The 21823-nt window shown below is 46.3% G+C and overlaps 2 protein-coding genes across 4 annotated transcripts in view; one reads left to right on the top strand and one right to left on the bottom strand.

The window, feature by feature from the left end:
• The window catches only part of MACROD1 (mono-ADP ribosylhydrolase 1), a 205042-nt gene that overhangs the window by 34290 nt on the left and 148929 nt on the right, over nucleotides 1-21823 (top strand). The window lies entirely within an intron of this gene.
• Nucleotides 10109-12118, bottom strand: FLRT1 (fibronectin leucine rich transmembrane protein 1). The gene has a single exon (XM_039482751.1). The coding sequence runs from the start codon at nucleotides 12116-12118 to the stop codon at nucleotides 10133-10135; it is 1986 nt and encodes a 661-aa protein (XP_039338685.1). The 3' UTR covers nucleotides 10109-10132.

Here is a 21823-nt window from a genome sequence, read left to right as displayed (position 1 = left end):
GAAAGGATGGATAGACAGGTGGAGTGCTGTGTACAGCGATAGATAAAGGGGTGTTTATAGGGATGGATGGATAGAAGGGTGATATGGGGATAGAGAAAAATGTGTACAGAGATGGATGAAAAGATAGAAGAGTATATATGGAGACAGATGGATGGATAGATAGAGGTTGGTTTTAGGAGCTGCCTTAATATTTATACACTAACATCACTCTGGCCTTGAGGATGGAAATGCTTATCTGTTCTCAGGGCCACTGTGCAGTGCTTTGGGGAGAAAAAGCAACGTATAATTCCCTTGGTAGCCCTCTTCCAACTCACGCTCCAAGCCTACCCTAGCACCAATCCATTTTTATTCCTCTACACAACAGTGCCTTTGTTTTAATTTTGCAGTTGCACACCCAGCCCCACCCCCACCCCTGCAGGTGAGGAGAGAATGACTCAAACCACTGTAAAAGTTAAATCTTTCTATTTTATTTCAAGAAAGGACAAGGAAAGAATTTTTTTTCTTTTAAACTCGTACTTTTTTTTGTCCATTTGTTTTGTTTTTTGTTTTTATATGAAAAAAAAAAGGGGGGGACAAAGGAACACATTCATCTCAGACATTGAAAATTTCAAGGCACCTAAAGGAAAGAGGCCAAAGGGCGCGCAATGAGTGCACTTTGGTTTCTCGGAAAAGAACCCTTATTTTGGTGGCGAGGAGACGGGATAACCAGGCTGGCCTCCGTCCGCGCCTGGCTCAGCAGATGCACGGAAGAAGAAAAGGGATTCACGAGTGGAGGGATTGTGGTCCTGCTGATGTGAAGATACAGAATTTGAACATAATGCTGAACTGATTCTGTTTGATGGTGCTGTTTGAGGTCCGATGGATCCCTTGCAGTTTGCAAGGGACTGAACTGAGTCTGTTTGACGATGCTATGCGAGGTCCAGTTTGCAACGAGCTGATCTGAATCTTTTAATGATGCTACGCAAGGGGCTGACTTCCTTTGCAGCTGTGTTGAGCTGTTGAATGTCCATTGGCTGTGTGCCAGTCCAATTCTGATCTGGATTATGTGGGGGAATGGAAAGCTAGCTGCTCCTTGAGGCGACTGGTTTGCATGTCAATTGACAGCCATGAAGATGACAGCTACAATACTAGCCACGCTTCTCATTCTATGCAGTAATTTCCCTGTCTGTTAACTACCCCAAAACTTGGTTAAGGCAGACTTACGGTTGCCTGCTGCTGTCATGTGCCTTTCCAGAATGTTAAAAGTGGCTAAACTTACATTAAGAAAATGCAAACTTAAACCTCCCAAACCCAGGAAATGTGCGTGGAGAAAGAGGGAGGGATGGGTGAATGGATAGATCGATAGAAAGATGTGTATGCAGATGGGTAGATGGATAAAAGGGTGGGTGGGGGATGGATAGATAGAGAGGGGTGTGTGTGGGGATGGACAGAAGATAGAGGGGAGTGTTTGGGGAGGATAGAGGTGTATTAATGTATACCTCACTCCCACCACCCAACCTTAACTCTGCCCCCTTTACTTCACTCTCACTTTGTTACTTTAACCAACTGCTTGGAGTTCACAGCTCCAAAGGTTCTAGTCCTGTCATAGCTTTTCTTGCAACAACCAGTGAAAATAAGGTTTTGAAGGCTTAGAGTGGTAGGGGGAGGGGTGCTGTTTAGATAGTGCCCCCAGCTGTAAGAGTAGCATTATGCAGAGTCTACAGTGTATTGTAAATTCTGAAATGGATACTGGTGTATTTAAACACAGGCCTGATAGGAGCTGGAACTCCTAGACCTCTTTAGATACATTTGTTTCTGCCTTACATTCCCCAGCCTCAAAGACAATCCTGTTCTTTGTTTACTAGCCATGTATGAAAATCCATCCAGCCCTCTCTGGAATTGTAACTGTGGTGCCAAAAAGCCAGATGTCCTGCCAACCATGTTCTGATGCCACCGGTTTTGATACCAGCCCCCATCCAGACTACAGCACAGCCAGGGGCAAAGCTTGTAGAACTTACTTAGGCAAAGCTGCTCTTGAAGTCAAAATGAAATGGGCCCCGTTTCTTGTGTCCCTGAATGTCACACAAAGTGCTACCTAATTAGAATGGGTAATATTTACATTCTCACTTTGCACTGGTGGAAATGAGTGCACAAGAGTCAAGTCAGCAAAGAATCAAGCCAATATCTGATCTCATAACAATCTTAAGGAACAAAAATGAATGTCTCCTCTACTCTAAGTTTCTGTCCATCAAAGTGAGGATGAGACGGGGACTAACATTCCTTGACGAGGAAAGAAATTGTTTGTAAAGGCTGCATCACTGATTGTGAGCATAAGGGCCCTGGTTCTGATCAGCGTTACACCAGTGTAAATCAGGAGTAATTTCCAATGTAGTCAGAGAGTTCCACCAGTGTTAAACTGGGAGTTATGTCAGTTTCAAGTTGAGAGTCACACCATTTCAAGATGATTGTCACACTGGTGTCAAATTCTGGGATTCACACCAGTTTCAAACTGGGGGTTACACTGTTGTCAAACTGATGGCACCCAGATCAGGGACAAGGATATTTCTAGTAACTATGGGACCATCAAAACAGGGCTCGTGGTGCTTGCTTGAATTAAGTAGTTCAAAGGGTGACTCTCACCCGAAAGCCTTGTTTTTAAAACATCAGGTCTGATGATTTGAACCTTTGAAAGATTCAAAAAGGGATTGGACGTTTGGATAACAAGAATATCCAGAGTTAGAATAGTTAATGCCAACAAAATGAGCATTAGAAGGGATATTAAAACTCATGCTTCAGGGCTTAAGCCGATCTCTATTAGGGATTGTAGAGGGTAGATTATCCTGCATCTGCCTAATGCAAGGATACTTCTGAAGAATCTGGCCAGGATACTGGGCTACATGGCCCACAGGTCTGGTTTAGTCTTTTGATTTCTATGTTCGGGATGTATTTTAAACTGTTTGGGAACACTGTGTCACAAACAGATGAAATGAGATTGAAGGCCAGCACTTTGGATCTATTTCATCTTGATGACTGAGGTGAAAATGGGCCACCATTCCACCAGATTAGTTTTGCTTTGAAGGTCAAAGAGCAGGGACAACTCTGTTCCCACAGCTTATTAAAAACAGTGATACTTTGCACTTCTGTAGCACTTCCCAGCAAGAAGCAATTTACAAGCATTAGGTAATTTAGTCTCACAATACCTGTTTTACTCTTGGGGGAAACTGAGGCACACAGCGGGTATGTGGCTTGCCCAATGTCATGAAGTGAGTCAGCAACAGAGCTGGGAGTAGATCCGAGGAGTCCTGTGTCCCAGCCCATTTGCTCTAACCACTAAATCTCACTCACCTTCCAGAACTAGTAATAGAACCCAGGAGTCTTGATTCCCAGTCCCATCCCCTCAACCCTAATCAATAAATCATGCCCAGATACCTACCGCAGAAAGAATAAAGTAGCTAAGCTTATTCTAAGGGAGGAGAAAAGCTTTAGAGAGGGACCTCTATTAAAAAAACACTTAAGTGACCTATGAGCTCAAGTCCCATTTGTAAAAGTGACTTAGGGCCAGATTTACCAAGGTATTTTGGCACCTAGAGATGCAGATAGATGCCTAGTGAGATTTTCAAAAGCTCGCAAGCAGGTTAGGCACGTAACTCCCAGTGAAAGGCAATGGGATTTAGGCACCTAGCTCATTTAGGCACATTAAAAAATCGTAGTAGGCACCCATCTGCATCTTTAGGTGCTTAAATACTAGAACTGGCCAAAAAATGGAATTTCATTCTGTGAACAATTCAAAAATATTTTGTTTTGATAAGGTCAAAATGTCTTGTTTCGACTTTTATACAGTCTGATACTAGAATATAAAAACGCAGCATCAAAACCAAGCCTTTCACCCTTTTTGAAGCAAAGCATTTTGGATAATTTCCTACAAAAATGCTGATGAAATCCAGCAAAAAGTTCTGATTTAATCCAGTCAGCATTTTCTGATGGAAAACTGGTTTGTATGAAATTTTTTGATCAGTTTTGCTATATACCTTTGGAGCTTAAATCCTATTGTCTTTCAATGAGACTTAGGCTTCGTATTGCCTACGTCACTTTTAAATATGGCTATTTGGCCCCTAAGTCACTTAGGCACATTTGGAAACTTTACCCCATATCTCTCTAAACTCCCAACCATGAGGGAAGGTTGAGATAAATTGCTCCAGAGTCTCGGATTGCAAAAACCAGGCCCTGCAAAAATGGAAGGGAACAAGAAGAAAATGTAAGAAGCCAGTGGAGAATTCAGGCCAAATGGTTATGTGCTATTCAAAGAACGGTGACTGCTGTTACTCAAAGTAAAAGCCCTAGGCAGCTATCAAGCTGGATGGCATAAGTGAGTTGAACAGATAGCTCAATGTGCGTGTTGGGGGAGTGATGTCTAGTAGGGAGGATAGATTGTAAGATGCAGAGACAGTCTGTGGATGAGACTGCTTCCTCAGAGAATTTTTGTGCTTGTCTTTAGGCTCAAGATTCCACCTGGATCAAATATTGATGGTGGAAGCAACAGGGCTCGACTCTCGTTCGTTCATACTAGTGCAAAGCGAGCGTGAAACGTTCTGGTTGGTCTCATGCCGGCTTTGCCCTGCAGGGTGACCAGATAGCAAGTGTGAAAAATCAAGACCGGGCTGGGCGGTAATAAGTGCCTATATAAGACAAAGCCCTGAATATTGAGACTGTCCCTATAAAATTGGGACATCTGGTCACCCTAGGCCCCCCAGAGCTGAGCTCATTGACACTTTATGCAGAAGGAGCCAATCCTTGGCAAATATAAAAAAAATCCATATTTGGTGTCACCTTTATGTGGCTTAGTTTCAGCTAATGAGTTTAGCAGCTGAATCTTTTGGCAACAAATAAATAAATAAATTAAAGGAAAACCATTTGCATTTTAAAACACTTTTTTACCCATTTAAATGGCTCTGTCTTAAATGATGGCAGCTTTGCAAGCTGAGCTGTAAATTGTTACTGTAAACTCCAGGTGTGCGGAGGGGAAAGCCATAAGCCAAACATGCTCAAATCACCTGAATTAATGAGCGCCAGGCTTGCATTGTGCTAAACGTGTCCTCTTGGAGCGCCAGTTCAAATTAGCTCCGTTTGTTAAGTGCTGTGTGTAGAGTTAAACACTTAATAAAATTACACTTTGTGGGAGGTGGAATGCCGGGACTGAGGGCTGGATCCTTTCATGCAGTGTTAATCATATAAATATAAGCTCTGCTGTATGCCTTTCTTTTGTCGTCTTTTACCTTGCCATGGTTGTGAATGGAAAGGAAGAGCAATAAGACTTTTCCCAGTTTAAAATGACTCTCTTTTGAACTTTGTGAATAAATATCCCTCCATCCTATCCCTTGGTTGTTCTGGCAAGTGGCTAATTAGCTGCATACATTTGCATTGGGACAGACCAGTGGCATAATCAGCTGGGGAAGCTGTATTTTCCAAGGAACATCAGAGCCAAACTTTGCTGGAATTGCAGTTGCAGTTTGCAAGGGGTGAAGTGTAAAAGCAGATTTGGGCACCAGGGCAGATCTGGGGGTTTGTCTATAATGCAGGTTGCACTCCTGGATTCTCATGACTGCCAGCTCTTATTAAAAGAAGTCTCCAGCTCTCCTGGTTATAGAGAAGAACGTAACATCTGGAAGACAAATAAAAGGAACCCCACATTTTTTATGTGTTTTTTTTCTTTTTTTAAACCTTCTGATTTTTGAATGCTTGCATTTGGACAGTCAGTGTGGTCTTATGAATCCCCCTGCACTGGGATTCAGGAGACCAGGCATCTATTCCTTGGTCTGCCACTGGCCTGCTGCATGACCTTAGGCAAGTCACTTCCCCCCTCTGTACCTCAGTTTCCCACCTCTAAAATGGAGATAATGCTATTTATCCTTTGTAAAGTCCTTTGAAATCCACTGATGAAAAGGGTTATATAAGTGCTAGGGATTGTTACTAACTCAGATTAAAATCACCATACTCTCTATTGCTCTGTCTGTATCTGGGTTTCTTATTTTACACTTAGATTGAAGCAGGGACTTGTGTCTTTTTCTGTGTTTGTACAGCTCGTGGCACACTGGGGTCCTGATCCATGAGTGGGGCTCTGATAATACAAATAATAAATAGTAATAATTGTTGCCACTCTGGTTGTAGATGAGATGAGATTAGCACGATTTTGATTATAAGCAAGATTTAAGACCTGGTCTTGAGACAAATCAGTGCAAACGTCTGTGGAGATGTCTTTATATCAGTTTAAACCGGGCTCATATTGATTTAGGTTGTGTTAATAAATATAGAGCTTGGCTCTCCACAGAAGTTGTTAATGTTAAACCGATATAATTAAATGGGTGCAACTGTGTGTGGACTGTACTCCACTGGTTTGATGCCAGAAGAGGCAATTAGATCATCTAGTCTGACCTCCTGCATAACACAGGCCATAATATTTCACCCAGTTTCCTCTGTACTGAGCCCAGTAACTTGCCATTTGGCTAAAGCATCTTCCAGCAAGGCAGTCAGTCTGAATTTGGAGACACCAAGAGATGGAGAATTTACCCCATCTCCTGGGAGTTTGTTCTGGTGGTTAATCACGTGCACTGTGAAAGTTTGGTGTCTTATTTCTAATTGGAATGTGTCTGACTTTAACGTCCAGCCACAAGGGCCTCCCAGGGGATTCAGGGAGCCTGGGGTCTTCGGCGGTGGGGGTCCTTCGGCTTCGGGTCTTTGGGGCACTTTGGCGGCGGGTCCCGGAGCGAGTGAAGGACCCGCCATCGGAGACCCAGAGCGGAAGGAGCCCCCGCCGCTGAAGAAGCAGCAGCTCTGGGTCTTCGGCAGCGGGTCCTTCACTCGATCCAGGTGTGTTCGGCAGCACTGAAGGACAACTGTGTGTGTGTGTATGAAATAATAACAGATTATTAAACAACCAATTTGTAAACCCTAGAGGATAATAGGGTACTAAGTAACAGGCAACACGGATTTGTCAAGAATATATCATGCCAAACCAACTTAATTTCCTTCTTTCACTGGATTAGTGGCCTAGTGGATGGGGGGAAGCAGTAGACACAGATCTTAATATTAGGCTTCTGACACAGTCCCACATGACACTCTCATAAGAAAAGTAGGGAAATGTGGTCTAGATTAAATTACTTTAAGGTGGGTGCACAACTTGTTGAAGAACTGAATTCAAAGAGTAATTCAACGGTATGCCGTCAAACTGGGAGGGTTTATCTAGTGGGGTCCTGCAGCGGTCTGTCCTGGATCTGGTACTATTCAATGTGTTCATTAATGACTTGGATAACAGAGTGGACAATATGCTTATGAAAGTTGTGGATGACACCAAGCTGGGAGGGGTTGAAAACACTTTATGACTTTGACAAATTGGAGAACTGGTCTAAACCACTCAGATGACAGTCACAAAAGACAAGTGCAAAGTGCTACATTTAGGAGGGAAAAATGAAATGCACAACTACAAAATGGGGAAGAACCCTCTAGGTGGTAGTTCTGCCAAAAAGGACCTGGAAGTTAGGGGGAGGGATAGCTCAGTGGTTTGAGCATTGGCCTGCTAAACTGAGGATTGTGAGTTCAATCCTTGAGAGGGTCACTTAGGGATGTGAGGCAAAAATCAGTTCTTGGTCCTGCTAGTGAAGGCAGGGGGATGGACTCGATGACCTTTCAGGGTCCCTTCCAGTTCTATGAGATAGGTATATCTTCACACACATATATAGCAGATCACAAACTGAATATGAATCCACTATGTGATGCAGTTTCAGAAAAGGTTAATATCATTGTGTCATAGGTAGGACACTGGAGGTAAGTGCACACTGGTGAGACCTCAGCTGGAGAACTGTGTCCAGTTCTGGGTGCCAAACTTTAGGAAGATGTGGACAAGCTGGACAGAGTCCAGAGGAGAGCTATAAAAATGATAAAAGGTTTAGTAAACCTGACCTATGAAGAAAAAAAACTGGGCATGTTTAGTCCTGAGAAAACAAGTCTGAGCGGGGACCTGATAATAGTCTTCCAATATGTAAAGGGCTGTTGCAAAGAGGACGGGGATCAATTGGTCTCCATGTCCACTGAAGGTAGGACAAGAAGTCACAGGCTTAATCTGCTGCAAGGGAGATTTGGGTTGGATATTAGGAAAAACTTTCTAATAAGAAGAGTAGTTAAGCACTGGAACAGGCTTCCACGGGAGGTTGTGGAATCCCCATCATTGGAGATTTTTCAGAACGGGTTGGACAAACGCCTGTCTTAGATGGTCCTGCCTCAGCACTGGGGGATGGACTAGCTGACCTTGCAAGGTCCCTTCCAGCCCTACATTGCTATGATTCTATGGAAGAGAGACAGAGACACCGTCTCTCTGTGTGTGAGATTGGCTCTGTATGTGTGTTTCTCTGTGTGCATGTAGTGGGGGTGGGGGTGGGGGGCAAGTGAATTTTGGTACAGCCCCCTCACTGATTCCCCAGGGCTTCTTTCAGCGACTTCAGATCCCGTGTCCAGTCTGCAATGACCTTATGAGCCTCTGAGATCTGGCGCTTCGGCTGCTAGTTACAAAGCCCACGTGCCGTAGTTAGCACCAGGGCATCGCCATGCACCTTCCACAAACCCTGCTCTGAAATACAGCCTCACAGGAGCACAGTGGCACTGCAGCGGATTCCTTATACCTGTGTTTCAGCCCAAGGCTAGGCCTATGCACCTGAGGGAGTGGGGTCTAGTGGTTAGAGCAGGGAGGCACTGGGAGTTAAGATGCCTGGATTCTATCGCCAGCTCTGCTGGAGTGTAGAGCCATGTCCTTGCACTTGACCTCTCTCTGCACAAGACTGGGTGTCACATGCGTTTCCTAAAACATTCAGGCCCAAGCCCATGGAATTGCACCCAATAGCTCCTGTCCTGATTTCAGACCTGGGTGTAATCTTAAAATCTTTGAATGTTAATAAAAGGAGAAGAGAGTGAAAAGTCAAGGCTGGGTTTTCCAAGGAAAATAGATGAGGGTTAATTGGGGCTGCTTATATATCTTTGTGACTTTCTGAGCAAACCTGCCTGGTGGTCCTCTTGAAAAGAAAGTAACGTGGCTTTGATTCAAGCAATTCTAACCATCTCGGCAGGATTCTCCCAAACCAGCGGTGACCCAGACTGGGTTTTTCCTAGCACCATGGGCCCCCTGTGCATTCCTGCCTCCCAACACCTGGCCCAAAAGGCAGAATCTTCCACCAAAGCCTACTGTGCTGGAATCTGAATCAAAACCCACTGCTTCCCCCAAATATATGTGACCCAATGGAACCTGAGATACATTTGGACATCACCATCCCGCATCTTATCCCCTGGAAGCCATCACCCAAGATGTTTGGAAGAAAATGATGATGAGGAAGTTTGTGTGTGTGTGTGTATGTATATATATATATATATATATATATGTATATATATATATATATATATATATGTATATATATATATATATTTTTTGCTATGGACAAAGCTAGGAATTGAATTAGATAATGTTTCTAGTTGAAATGTCTGGAGTTAACCAAGGAGTCCAATTCAATTGTTCGCACCCATGAGCTATGCTGCAATATGGAATATTTTCCCATTTCCCCCCCAGCTGTGGGAGAGGGGGGAAATCCAAATCCATTCGCTCTTAACTAAACAGTCGATGAAGACGGCGTAAAAAGTAAAACCAAGAAACCAGTTGTGGGAATAAAAACAGGAAAGGGTTGGAAGTAGATCCCATTAAAATGAGCAAAAAATCCTCCTCTCCTATCTGAAGCAGGGATGGCTGAACCGTCAACAGTCAGCATTCAGGAATGACAGTTGTGTGTTGAATTCTTTTTTCTTTTATAACCTAACTCCTGAAAAAGAAAATAGATTTACACGAGAGGAAAGATATGAACAGGTAGCTTTTTCTCCTCGATCCATGACGATCCATGAGCATGTGTTGTTCGTTTGAACTCTGGAATATTAAATATAAATTATGTCTTTTTTTTTTAATTTTTAACCACCCCTTGTTTTTCTACAAAATAGTTTTTCCCTCCCTTCTCCCCAACGCTTGCCACTCAAGCTGTTTCTGTTAGGGAAAATAGTTTCTCCTCAATTTGTAAGCCACCAGGTGGCAGCGGCATGGGGCGGTGTGAGGGTTGAGAGGGGTTCTCCATCATGTATAGGTGTAATCTATGTCTGGGATGCCACCTTCTCTATATCCACGGGTTGTGCCGTAGCCGATGGTATGGGTGCTTTTGTATAAGCTGGTGCCGTTGGATGGGAATATCGTGTGGATTACATATTCCTCCTTGGCTCGGTGTGGGTTGATGGGAAGCATCTGCAGCCCAGGACCTCGGATTTCCAGGATGGAGTTGTCCTTCTTGGTACCTGATTCGACATAGTCGTCTTTCTTCCGGCTGCCCCTGCTGTAGGCCCTCTCCCGCGTCAGCAGCTCACCCGTCCGGTGGACATACCAGCAAATGGCTGCCAAGACCAGGAAGAGGAAGACTAAGGCCACCGCCCCGCCAATGATCCCTGCCAGAGGCAGCCCAGCCATTGGGTCGACGTTCTGCTCCCGGTTGAGGGTTGTGGTGGGGCTGTAGGTGTCAGCTGTCTCCGCTTTGGCGCACACCGGAGTTTCATCTGCCACATAGGTGCTGCCTGTCTCCATGGTGACCATGCAGATAATGTAGGTGGACTTGGGCTCCAGGGCCGTTAGCAAGTACTCAGTCTTGTCCCCTTGCACCAGGGTCTCAGTGATGGAGCCTACCGCTGGGCTGTGACCCAGACGCAGCCAGCTGAGCCGGAAGGAAGCTGCAGGCAGCATGGCCTTCCAGCTAATCTGGATGCTGTCGGCTGTCAGTGGCTTGACATTGAGAACCAAGGCCTTAGTGCCTGTCCCTGTGGCCATGGGGTAGTCAATATTGGAGTCTGGTAGGCGGATCCCAGGTCGCTTGGCCTTGAGGGTGAAGAGGGAGCCCTGAGGTGTGGTGACAGCTGCGTGACTGGTGGTGGTCTTGGCCACCACTGCATTGCCCTGTGCACCTGCCTCAAAGCACTCATCCATCTCATTGGTGATGTCCTTGATGGCCATGCCTCTCACTTTATCCGGCCCTTGACACATCAGCCCCCTCACGTTGACCACTGAGGCCCGGGCCTTGACCCAGTCCCTCAGCCACATGAGGTTGCAACCACAGAACCAAGGGTTGTTCCTGAGCAGCAGCTGGGTCAGGCTCTCCAGGTCATCAAACAGGCCCTTGGGCAGAGTGGTGAGGTTGTTGTTGGACAAGTCCAGCCTCTCGAGCTCCCTCATTTTGGAGAGGGTGTTGTAGGGGATGTGGCTGATGGCGTTATCCTGGAGGTACAGCTTCTGCAGGTGGGAGCTGGGCAGATTGAGCGGAGGGGCAGCCAGAGAGTTGCGTACCAGGGACAGCTCGCTGAGGTTCTGCAGCCGACTGAAGGTGTCGTCGGCAATGCGCTGGTTGGCCAACAGGTTCCCATCCAGCACCAGCCGCCGCAGGCTGTTCAGCCCTTTGAAGGCATGCAGCGGGATGGTGGAGATGCGGTTGTCATCCAGCCGCAGCTCCTCCAAGGTGCGAGGCAGGCCAGATGGGATGCTGCTGAGGTGGTTGCGGGACAGGAAGAGCAGCTTGAGGCGGGTGCTGTCGGCAAAGGCATCATCCTCAATGCTGACAGTGGAGACGGAGTTATCATCCAGGTGGAGCTTCTCCAGCAGGGGGATGCGGGCCAGGGAGTCGCGAGCAATGGTGCGCACATTGTTGTCCTGGAGGTGCAGCTCCCGCAGCGAGCGTGGCAGGTTGACAGGGAACTCGTCCAGGTCGTTCTCATAGAGATAGATCACCTGGACATTGAGTTTGGACTTGAGGTTGGAAGGGATGCCGGCGTTGTTGATCTGGTTGTTCTGTAGGTACAGGGTGGTGGCATCGTCGGGGATGTCGGCTGGGATGGAAGTCAGGCCCCGGTCGTTGCAGTAGATGAAGCCGTTGTCGCAGCGGCACACCGAGGGGCAGGAGGCGCCACTGGCCATCACCTCGCTCAGGAAGGCCACCAGGCCATAGCACAGCAGGAGCCAGTCACGCAGGTCCATGGCTGATGCTGTGGTCACCACCGTGGAGGTCACCGTGGATGCTGTTGTCATTGCACTGGGGGTGGTGGGGAGCGGACCCTGGGTTACACCTTTGGGACCTGTAGAGGGGAGAGAAATGGGAGGAGCCTGAATTATGGAGGTGGAGCTACATGGAGGATTAGAGATGGGCAGGCTTGCAACATGGGAATGGGGGCTAAGCATTGGGTGTTCTGTCTATCAATTGATCGATTGATCTATCAGGTCAGGCACTGCATAGACCCCCTACCAAGATCAGGACCCTGTTATGCTGGCTCTTCACAGCAAAAGGCAGTCCCTGGGGACATTAGACTCTAACAGACAAAGAGTTGTGAAGGAAATAGAGAGGCAGTGACTTGCCCAAGGTCACCCAGCAAGTCAGTGGCAGAGCCAGAAACAGAATCCAAGTGTCTGGAGTCCTAGTCCAGTGCCTTGACCAACAGATCACACCACCTCACAACAAAGTCTCAGTCAGCTGATAGGTACATCTATTTTTGATGATTTAAAAATAAAATCACAAAGCTAAAAATCCCAACACAACTTCTCCATGGTCCGGATGAAATCTGGGGTGTTTTTTTTCCTTTTACAACCCAAAAAGCAGATCCCCATGTCAATTAAAAAATCCAACACCACTAATGCACCCCCCCCACCACCACCTCACATTGCTTCCAGCACTAAATCTTCCCCCAGCATCTGTCAGGCTGCAAAATCTGCTGCAGAAGACGTATAAATCCATGTTAATAAGAGCTTTCTAATGGCAACGCTGACACGCCAGCTTCCAGCTGCCTCAGAGATATAGCCACAACACTGCATACATTAGAAGCAGATAACAGAGACGTGCGCACATTCCCGCTACCTGCATGCATTTGTCTCTCCTTGTCGCTCAGCCACCCACTCATCCCATCGTTCCTCTCGGTAAAGGGTGTCAGAGAGAAACTAATGCACTGCAGATTTGTGTCTTTCAGGGGATCTGAGATTTACACATTATTAGTGGTGTTACGGTAGCACATAGCTATAGATCCGTCGATCAAATTGATAGTGTTGGCACTGCACAGAGCCCACTGAGATCGAGGTCCTGTTGTGCTGGGCGCTGCACAGACACACAGTGAGAGACATCCCCTGCCCCAAAGATCTTGCAGTCTAAGACCTGCTGTGCACACAGCGTTTGTCTCAGGACAATTATGTGGATTGTGGGATGACTTTTTACTGATGTAGTGATACCGGCATAGCCATTAGTGTGGAGGCATGACACAGGGGGCCTAGCACAATGGAGTCCTGGTCCATGACTGAGACTCCTAGGCACTATGATAATGGGAGAGATAGGAATCGAATCCAGGTGTCTGGACTCTCATCCCCCTGCTTTAACCACTAGACCACACTAGAACCCAGGGATTCAGCACATCCTGCTGCAACCAGTCGACCCCACTCTCCTTCCAGAGCTGGGACTAGAACCATGGTGTCCTGATGCCCAGCCCTGCTGCTCTAACCGTTATAATTTTAACCATGCGTATTATAAGCGTGCTTACAGGACAGCCAAGATTGGGCCCCTATTGTGCTAGGCGCTGTACACACACAAAGTTATAGACAGTTCCTGCCCCACTTTCTGAGCCAGGAATAGAATTCTGGTGTCCTCACTCCCTTCATAAGGCCTTAGCCATTAGATCATGCTCTCCCTGAGGTGTGCCTGGGGCTGCAGTCAGCTTCAAGTGCGAAGTCCCGAAGTTCATAGATTCTAAGGCCAGAAGGGACCCCTGTGATAACCTATTCTGACCTCCGGAGTGAAAGGCCACAGGACGGCCCTAGAATAATTCCTGGTTGAACTAGAGTTAAGCAGAGATGGCTGAATTTCTGAGGCTGTGTAACAACAGCTGCATGTCACCTTGTATGTGTGTGTGGATCCTAGGTAGTTACCACTTTGCACAATACGTGCATTGGCTCAGGATTGTAATAGAGTTGAGATTGTATCTTGCACTGTGGCATGATGGATAATGGTGGGGTTTATGGAGTCACGGACCAGAGCGCTCCTGCTTCCTGCCTCTATTGCAGACACTCATCTTCCTGCCTTAGTATCCTTCCTGCTGTGTTAGCACCCAGCCTCTGAGTTTCACAACTGCTCGGCAACAGATCTTTGCAGAGGAGAGAGCGTCCGGGCCACAGGGCACTTTGTTGCAAGGCCACCTCTTTTGGATGTGCTTTTATGTCCTGTTGTTTATATTTCATGGTTTATGTAGCCTATCAAATTAAGTGCAGTAAATCGCTTGGTTTTATGGGTAGTTTTATTTGCCTGCATCCCTGCGTAGCTGGGAGAGAGATGCAGTGGAGTAGATGGGGACAGAGGATTGCATGGTGGTAAAGCAATGGGAGGGGTGTGCCTAGATTAGAGGTTCCCAAACTGTGGGGCACACTTCCCTAGAGGTAAGGGGGGCACGAGGTAAATTTTGGGGATCATTGGCCTAGATGATGTCTGCGCCAGGGAGGGGAGTAATCCCCATTCCAGGAACACCTCCCATAACTCAGACTCATGGCCACACACCCTGCCCCAGTTTCAATGCACCTTAACACAGGGGCTTTGCCCTAGGGCCAAAGCTCTGATGGAGTCTTTCTTTTTCTTTCTATTGCAGTTTAGCTCTCCCTCTCTATCCCCATACACACCCCTTTACCTATCCGTCCATGTCCATGCACAGTCCTCTTTCTCTCCCCATCCCTTCCCAAACACACCTCTCTCACCTAGCCATTCATCCACCTACACACTTCTATCTATCTATCTATCTATCTATCTATCTATCTATCTATCTATCTATCTAACCTCCCTTCCTTGTGGCTGTCTTTGTCCCCCAGCTTGGCTGTGGTGAAAGGCTGTCGGTTTAGAACAGTGCCAGTGAATTCTACCGCAGGTTATGCTTTACAGGGACTCATCACGGGCCCTTTCACCTCACCTGAGTTAAACCCTGTCCAATGTTATTTTTTTACAAGGCCCTTACATGGAAGATTTGAGCCAGCGAGGTCTCCTGCTGGGCCAGTGCCCATTAAATCACTAGGAACCACTCAGTTTGCTTGAGTTCATTATGCATTCGTCTCCTCTATAAATTTTACATTTCTTTTTTTTCTTTCTCTGTCTCCTTTTTCCCCGGCTCACTCTTAGTTTTGGCCATTTCCTCCATTATGAGACATAAAATCCTTTATGGCTCAATATTTCTCACTGCCAAATAAGGGTCTCATTTCCCAATCTCTTTTGGCCCCTGCTGCTGCTTTGAAGACAAACTGTGGATATTTTTTTCCTATTCCGCCCTTAAAATTGCTTTGAACAATTTTTCTTAACCTCTTGTGAAGGACAGTACATCAGAACCAACCCACACTGAGCTTTACAAACAGTAATGCAGTGGTTATGGCAATAGCTTTGGACTTGGGAGATCCAGGTTCAAATCCTACTCTCTCACAGACTTCCTGAGGCATGTCACTGAGCTTCTCTGTGCCTCAGTTTCCCAATCTGTAAAATGGAGATAGCACTGCCCCACCTAATGGAGGGTTGAGAAGAAAAGTACATTAAAATTGTGAAGTACTCCGGTATTCTGGTAATAGAAGGTGAGATTGGTTGCCTTACATAAATAGGTCTCAATTGCAGCGAATGGGTTGGATGGACCACTGGTCTGACCTAAGGAAGTGGGGGATAAATTGGCCCATTGGTCTGATCTGAGGCAGCAGGGATGCTGTGTTGGATGGGCCCCATCAAAATGAATATATGTTGATTTCACACTTTTTTGTTTCAGAAAGAAACAAAAAAAAATTCTGAAAAAAAACCCAGTCAGTTTTGACATTTTCAACAGGAAACATTTTGATGTCAGCCTCAGCATTTATTTTAATTTCATTTTTTAAAGTTCAAAAAGGTTTAAAAAGGTTCAGATTCAAAATGACATGCTTTGATTTTGTCAAAACGAAGTGTTTTGTTCAACCTGAAACAATTTCCCCCCCTGACTTTCCAGTTCACCGACAATTTAATGTTTTTTAATTTTTGGTCTGACCCGCAATGAGTTTTGTTTTTTACTTTTCAAAACTGCCAATGAACTGAAAAATCCATTGTTCATCCACCTGATGAGACCATAAAAGTTCCTCAAATAGTTAAAGATGCTTTATTAATGCTCTTGCCATTCAGAGAGTCAAACGGTTTCTTGGGCCTGATCGCAGCTTGCTTTGGTTTTGTGCAAAGATTTTGCACCATGCAGAATAAATGTAAAGCAGCTGCAAACTGCAAGGGAAGGATGGTGCAAGGGGAAGTGTGCAAGCCTGAGATATAGGAGACCTGGGTGGGGATTTAGGCTCCTAAGAATGGCACTTAGGCCAGTTCTAAACTTGGAAGGCCTTGCCAGTCTAACTCTCCTTTTGGAATCTTGCTAAATTCAGCAGTTTCTCGTGGCAATGAGTTCAGCCTAACTCTCACCGGCACCACGTACCGAGTTAATAACAGCCCCTAGCTCTTCTACAGCACCTTTCAGCAGTAGAACTCAGAGCACTTTACACAGGAGGTCAAGATCATTATCCCCGTCTTACAAATGGGGAAACTGAGGCACAAGGCAGTGAGGTGACTTGCCCAGGGTCACCCAGCAGGCCAGTGGCAGAGCCAGGTATTGAACACAAGTCTCCTGAGTCCGAGTGGAATGTCCTATCCACTAGGCAGCACTGCCTGCCTAGCATAGTTAGCCAAGGTCCCATATGAAGGCAGCGGGGACTAGTGACAAGGGCACTAAGGACTGACAGTGCAAGTCAGGAGACCTGGGTGCTAATCTTAACCCCTGGGAATAAGGGTCAGGGGTTAACCCAATCACCTCAAGAGGAGGCTGATTTGAACAAAGGGCTGTGAAAATCAGACCCTTTTAAGGCATCTCAAACTGGGCCAACAAAATCCCTTTGGAAAACCTTGCATTGGCTGCCAAGAGTTGGGGGTGAAGGCTGATGGAAGTGTAGCCCCATGATCAGTGCAGAGTGATGCTTCTGAGAGGCTGAGCTTTACCATGACATCCACCAAAATAAACCATTTGAATTCCTGCAGGAGTCTTTAATCTGCCTAATAATTCATACTGCTGCTAAATCCAGCCTGCAGCTTGCCAAGCCCTCTTTGCCTGAGGAAATACGTTTAAACATTAAAATCTGCCTGTGCATCTTGATGTCCCATCAGGCAACGCTCCTGCATTGCTCTGCAGACAGCGTCAGCCAGTCAGGGAGGAGTAATAAACTCCCAAGCCAGCCTGCAGTTGATAGCAGCTGGGAATCTGGCCCCATTGACGCCAATGGAGCAGCACTGATTTACACCAGCTGGGGATCTGCTCCCACTGCATTTAGAACAGTCCATTCACTTCCATTGCAAACTTCCTGCCCAAACTTCCAGCCTTGCATCTGGCTACTTATTGGTGTGGGGGCCTCAGCATCGTGGGAGATGCTACCCGTTCCTTTGCAGTGGTGGCATTTCTGGTTTGGCCATAGGTTATTTTGAAGCAAGTGGGCCTGGGGGCTGGGAGGGTGGGGGGAGAATGCTACAAATCAGGTGCCTTAATCCAGTGGTTCTCAACCTTTTTTTCATTTGCAGACCCCTAAAATGTTTCAAGTGGAGCTGTGGTCCCTTTGGAAATCTTAAACAAAGTCTGCGGACCCCAGGTTGAAAACCACTGTTTTATGGTAACGAGAACCTTTCGTGGACCCCTTAGACATTGTCTGCGGACCCGAGGTTGAGAACTGCCGTTAATCCACTTCTTTTCAGGGTGGAGGAATATAAAAATCTGGTGCTTTAGTCCATCCCTGAATGCAAGATTCCAACAGTTGTACGCACCGGCCGATGGGAGCTTGAAGGGATCTGTTAGCATTGCTGTGACACTCCAATACTTTAAACTCAGTTGCCCCCAAAGCTCAGCTCCTTGCTCCGCAGTTTATCCCTCTGGGGCCCATCGGCATCCATGCAGACAGCAGATAGAAGCGACAAGACCTCACTACCTGTCTCGTGTGTGCCTTTTGCAAAGGCCAAGTCAAGAGAAGGGGGAGAGATGAAGGAGGTGGAGGCGAGTGGGAGGTGGTGCTGGTGAGGATTTCATTGTGGGAAGCAGGTGGACTGGGGAGCACGTGTTGGGGGTGTGTGTGCAATGCTGCTAAAAGCCACTCGGATCCTCCCCACTTAACACTGGGTGTGGGGGGAAGGTTCCCTGGGGGAAATGTGGTTCCGTTTAGTCATACTGCAAGGATTACTTGGGAGGAGTTGGGCGTGGAATCTGAGCTTTTGTCTGTTTGTTTTACTGGCTCTTTAAAAGGAGAAATGTATTTAAAACAGCCCCCACAGAAACACACATACACAGTGCTGCTTACTCTTGGGTTCTGTCCCCAGCTCTAGGAAGGGAGTGGTGACTAGTGGTTAGAGCAGGGGCCTGGAAGTCAGGACACCCAGTCCATTCCTAGCTGCATTCCCTTGAGCTCCTACCACCTCTTTTCAGCCCATCTTCCCCAGGCTGTAAAATGGGAGTGATGATTATGACTCCCTCATGTGGATGGTTAAACTTAATTGATTTAATATTTGAAAAGCTCTTTCAAATCTTATTTCCTCTCCCTCTACATCCCCAAGGACCGAGTACTGTTACCTTGAGTGTCATTTGCTCAGGACTTTACACCCCCAACTCAGGAAAAGTGCCATGGATTTAGTTAGTACAAATAGTGAGGATGTGATTTTTATCCAGTTGGACAGTGGTCAGAATTTGGGATTTCTGTTCTGCAGACATTTCTGACAGTTTAAATCGCCTCTGGAGTCCCGGGCAGCGTGGGCCAGGCAGAGTGGAAGGGCTGGCTGAAGGACGCTGACCCCCCCAGCCACGCCCCTTCCGCCTGAGGCCCCGCCCCATACCGGTAAGTTTTCAATTTTACTTTCACCCCTGACTGTGACCAGTGCTGGTGTCCACTCTTCAAAAGAGAGTGTGGACAAATTGGAAAAGCTTCTGAAAATTGCAGTAGGAATGATTTGAGGCCTGGAGGATGATTATATATTGTACATAACATAATAGTAAATATGATAAAGTTGAACAAAATATTTTGATAATTTTTTTTGTTGAAAACATTGATGAAATCAGGACATTTCCGTGAAACATTTTGATTTCATTGAATTGGCTTTTTCTGACAGAAGATTGTTCCATTGGAAAACTTCTGACCAACTCTACACAGTGCCCCTTAACTCCATTCTGGGAGGTTAGGCTCAGAGTTACCTGCTTTGCTAGATTTTAAGGCCAGTAAAGGACCGCTATTCTAATCTGACCTCCTGCCTAACCAATTGCACATGATCTCTCAGTGGGATTCTGTAGCTAAGAGGGTGAACGTGATCCTTGGGCATGTAACAGGGAAATATCAAGTAGGAGTCTGGAGATAGTGTTACCAGGAGCGGCGCCAGAGTTTCTGGCGCCCTAGGCAGAATTCGGGGGGCGGCATTTTGTGCGCTCCCCATGGGGCATGCGGGAGCTTCCGGTTCCGCTCCTCTTGCACCGCCGAAGAAGGACCCTCCGCCGAAATGCCGCAGGTGACAGTGGCAGTCACTGAGCTGCTCAATTGCCTGCCGCTGTTTTCCGCGGCACGTCGGTGGAGGGTCCTTCTTCGGCGGCGCGACGGGAGCAGAACTGGAAGCTCCCGCACGCCCCGAGGGAGTGCACAAAATGCGGCCCCCTGAATCCTGGCGCCCTAGGCGACCGCCTAGGGTCGCCTAATGGAAGCGCCGGCCCTGAGTGTTACCTCTCTACCTGGCATTGATGAGACCATTACTGGGATACCATGTCCAGTTCTGGTGCTCATATTTCAAAAAGGATGTTGACAAACTGGAAAGGGTTTAGAAAATTGCTGTGAGAATGATTCAAGGTCTGGAAAACCTGTCTTAGAGTCAGAGACTTAAGATTCTAATTCAGTTTAGTTTCTCCAAGAGAAGGTTAAGAGGTGATGTGACCACGGTCTAGAGGCACCTCCATGGGGAAAAGATTCAGAGAGCAGAGGGCTCTTCAGTCCATCACACAAAGGCAGGAGACCCACTGGCCGTGAGGTGAAGCTAGACAAATTCACACTAGAAATAAGTGGGGGATTAACTGTTGGAAGAGCTGACCCAGAGAAAGGGTGGATTCTCCGGAGTCTTTGAGGAAGGCTAAAAAAGTTGTACCTTATTTCTGAACTGAATTTGTCTGGTTTCAGCTTCCAGCCACTGGATCATGTTAGATCTGTGTCTGCTAGACTGTTGAGCCCAATTTCTGTATCCCATGTAGATACTTATAAACTGTGATCAAGTCACCCCTTAACCTTTGGTTTGCTGAAGTCTCTCACTATAAGGCATGTTTTCCAATCCTTTAATTATTATTGCTTTCTCCAATTTATCAACATCCTTCCTGAATTGTGGGCACCAGGATTAGACTGAGGATCCAAGAGCCCTCTGTTCTCAGAAATTTCCTCATATAAACTTTCTTATAGGCTGCGATCAAGTCACCACCTAACCTGCTCTTTGATGAGCTAACTAGATTGATTGAACTCGGTAAGTCTCTCACTTTAAGGCAAGTTCTCCAGACTTTGTATCCTTCTTGTGCTTCTTCTCCGGATCCTTCTTGTGCTTCTTCTCCGGATCCTTTCCAATTTTTCAACCTCCTTTTGAAAGTGTAAACACCAGAATTGGATTTGCCAGACTGGATCAGAGTCAAGGTCCATCTAATCCAGTTTGCTGTTTCTCAGAGTGGCTGGTACCAGATGATTCACAGGAAGGGATCAGAATCCAGCAGTGGGCTGATGTGGAGTAATCTCCCTCTCTCCCCCCGCCCTTCATCCTGGTCTCTGGTGCTATCATTGTCTCCATTTTACATATGGGGAAACTGAGGCACGGACAGAGACCATGACTTGCCCATGGTCATGAAGGAGGCCAATGGCAGAGCCAGAAATAGAACCCAGGTGTCCTGCATCCCAGTCTAGTGTGCTATCCACTAAATATCGCCTCCTTATAAATACCTCCCCCATTTATACACCTGACACTGAACTGCCACTCCTGTAGGTACTCCTTAAAAGTGCCCCATCCAAATCCAATCCAACATTATCCTCTCTAAATTGCAGATGGGATGTTTTATAAACGAGTCGTTCTTTCGTTACCAAGATGCTATCACAGTGCAAAGCAAAGAGTCACCTCGGAGCAGGACAAACTGACTTAGCTGAGATTTTTTTTCTGATGTTTATCTCTAGGTGTCTTTTTATAGAACTTGTAACGTGCCCGCTTCTTAAGGAAAAAAAACAACCCTAGAGTTAATTATTTTGCCAATTTCATGCTGCATGCATTATGCATCGAGCCTTATCTTGGCTGTAATTGCAGACAGGTATGCAAATGCCTTTCAAAAGGGATTGTTAAAAGAAGTTTGCTCAGTTGCATTGTATCCAGTGCTAATAGAAATGAAAATTGCTCCAGTTAATAGAAAATGATACATGTTAGAAGCGGGGTGGGGAAAAGAAAATTCAAATTTGTGTCTGGGGAGGTTAATTATATTGATAGCAACATCTGATATGACAATATTTTTCTAGGGGGAAAATGGTATAATAAGAGGAGGAGTAATTTGGAGCTTCCCTTCATTAGGAGATATCCACATTCCATCTCCCATACTGGGAGTCATTTTGATCAGTTTGTTTTTTATCAGGTGTTCGTGGAAACATTTAAATACATGTGTATGTATAATTAAAAAACGGAAGGAGAAAATGTAAAATGTTAGACTC

The sequence above is a fragment of the Mauremys reevesii genome, linkage group 7 (assembly GCF_016161935.1).
Source record: "Mauremys reevesii isolate NIE-2019 linkage group 7, ASM1616193v1, whole genome shotgun sequence".
NCBI lineage: Eukaryota > Metazoa > Chordata > Testudines > Geoemydidae > Mauremys > Mauremys reevesii.
This window is presented reverse-complemented; position numbering and strand designations above follow the sequence as displayed.

What these genes read in the sequence shown, in the direction of transcription:
- FLRT1 (XM_039482751.1), bottom strand. Translation starts at nt 12,118, where the DNA reads ATGACAACAGCATCCACGGTGACCTCCACGGTGGTGACCACAGCATCA.